The 2,126-nt window shown below is 37.2% G+C and overlaps 1 protein-coding gene across 1 annotated transcript; it reads left to right on the top strand.

The window, feature by feature from the left end:
• The first annotated feature begins 224 nt into the window (after window positions 1-224).
• LOC131061565 (uncharacterized protein At5g65660) lies at window positions 225-1,431 on the top strand. Its single transcript, XM_057995301.2, has 2 exons — window positions 225-737; window positions 824-1,431. Exons 1-2 carry the CDS (start codon window positions 402-404, stop codon window positions 926-928), a joined length of 441 nt encoding a protein of 146 aa, XP_057851284.1. The 5' UTR covers window positions 225-401; the 3' UTR covers window positions 929-1,431.
• The last annotated feature ends 695 nt before the right edge of the window (window positions 1,432-2,126 follow it).

Raw genomic sequence — 2,126 nt, 5'->3', positions numbered from 1 at the left:
GGTGGGTAAACTACCAGTCGATCTGTAAAACTCAGAGGAAGAAGAGTAAACAAGAAACTATTCTAATGACGTTACGATGAATTGAGTGACCTGTTCTCCGGCTGTAAAGCACCTTAAGCGGGTCCCCAATTTCCGCGTCCACGAAAGCATGATGGGACTCTTCACATTTCGCGGCGCACTACAAAGTCCAAGTTAGATGCAAAACAAATTCTGGATTACGTATGTAATCACATCCCCTCAAACTTCAGAGCGCACATGATTCACAGATATTCTTTACGGTTCGATTACGGCATCTCAAACTTAATCAAATAACTAACAAAAATCCATTCCAACTACTCCAAATTGGCCTGACTCAGAGAAAACAGGGGAGCAAACAGATCTCTTGCAGTTAATGTGTTCAGATGAATGTGTTAGAGCAGATTATTGGAATGGATGCAGCAAAAGCAGGAGTTTTGCATGTCCAACGGCGGATTATCTTCCTGGAGGATCCAAGTGGCGTAGATACGAAGAAACCCAATGCTGTTTTTCCCCTAAGGACGGTTATGGTGCTTGTTTTGATTTTGGGCATTACTGCTCTGCTTTCATGGTGTTACCACTGGGAAAAAATCAAGACTTTGTACTTCCGCCATAGAAGCTCCTATTTTGGGGATATGTCATTTGTCCCAACTGGTAACCCAAATGTGCCTGACGCCCACTGTGGATCCTCATCATCATGCAACAATCCTGGGATTGAAAAGGTAATGCCCACTTCTTTTTTCCCCTCAATGTTACCCAGAGTGGTTTTGATTTAGGCTAAGGTACTAAAACTGTGTTCATATGGCAGGGAGTTGGAATGGTTGCAGTGGTGATGCCTGGAGATGAGAAGCCCAACTTCATTGCATTGCCCTCGCCGCATGGAACTATATCCTCAACTTCTGTGTCTCACTGAGACATTTGTTCCAGAAATCTTCTCCTGGAAGCTTGTGTAAAAGAGGTGGGAGATATGCAAGATGGGCACTACATGCCGGTGATGAAGCGAGAATTTCAAACGACTTCTCTGCAGGAATCGATCCAGTGATCTCTATCATAAAACATGCCATGATTTTGGGCGTTTGATATAGGAGATCAGATTTACAGACATATAAGGAGTAGATTTCATGAGAGGAGGGAAGGAGCACAGTTCAGAGATTTTGGAGTACATGTCACCCTTTCTGTTCAAGAGCTCTGACAGAATTTCTTTGAGTGCTTGAAATTGCAGAGCCTAATGGCGTCTATGTTTACTTCTGGTTGAAACAAGAGTGTTCTTTCAGATTCAGCTTAGGCCATAACTATAGTAAGTAGGTAGTAGGAAGGAGAGTTATTTGTTCCTTATCTGATGATGATAATGGAGTCTGACTGGAAATGTTGATACTAAAAACTAGTATACAGTTACATCCATAAGCATTTCAATCATTTTCATAAACTGTAGAAGCATTATATGCCAGTTTGAAACTTTCTTATATCAATAAATTTACTGGTGGTTGTTTGAAATTTTCTTATGATAAATTATTATAAATGGATAAATTTTGAAAAGCTGATTAACTCACCTGCCATTACTCTCTATACAAAATGGTTCAAATCTACAAAATATATTGTTTTTTTGGTCTATTTTTTTGGGTTTAACAGCAATAGAGAGGTGGATCATGAAGATTGATCGTCTGAGAATTTGAAAATTTACAGCCATGTTCGAATGTGCCATTTTGTGTGAAGATTAGCCACTAGAATTGTGATTAGTGCCATTTTGTGTGAAGATTAACCATTAGAATTGTGATTAGTTGATTAATGTTTTTCAAATTAATTTTGGAACATTTCAATTACTATTTTAGCTTTTAGAATATCTGAGTTGAAGTTCTCTTATAGATTCTTTTAGATGAATAAAATTTTCCAGAAAAAATTATTAATTTTTGTGATCTAATAGTTAAAGAACCCTAGTTTTTGTTGATTCCAGGGCATTTCAATCACTATCATAAATTGTGGAAGCATTGTATCTATCTTGAAGTTCTCTTATAGATTCTTTTACACAATAAATTTTAAAAAAAAAATTCTTAATGTTGGATAATGGTAATAATAAAAGATGAAACAAATCATATCCTTATCTTTTAGATAAA

Source organism: Cryptomeria japonica, chromosome 6 (genome assembly GCF_030272615.1).
Source record: "Cryptomeria japonica chromosome 6, Sugi_1.0, whole genome shotgun sequence".
NCBI lineage: Eukaryota > Viridiplantae > Streptophyta > Pinopsida > Cupressales > Cupressaceae > Cryptomeria > Cryptomeria japonica.
Note: the sequence above shows the minus strand (reverse complement) of the source record. Positions and strands in the feature narration are given on the sequence as shown.

Excerpts from the sequence above, each read along its gene's own strand:
- LOC131061565 (XM_057995301.2), top strand. The coding sequence starts at position 402 with ATGAATGTGTTAGAGCAGATTATTGGAATGGATGCAGCAAAAGCAGGA. Across the intron at positions 738-823 it reads ACAATCCTGGGATTGAAAAG|GGAGTTGGAATGGTTGCAGT; the intron begins GTAATGCCCACT and ends TTCATATGGCAG.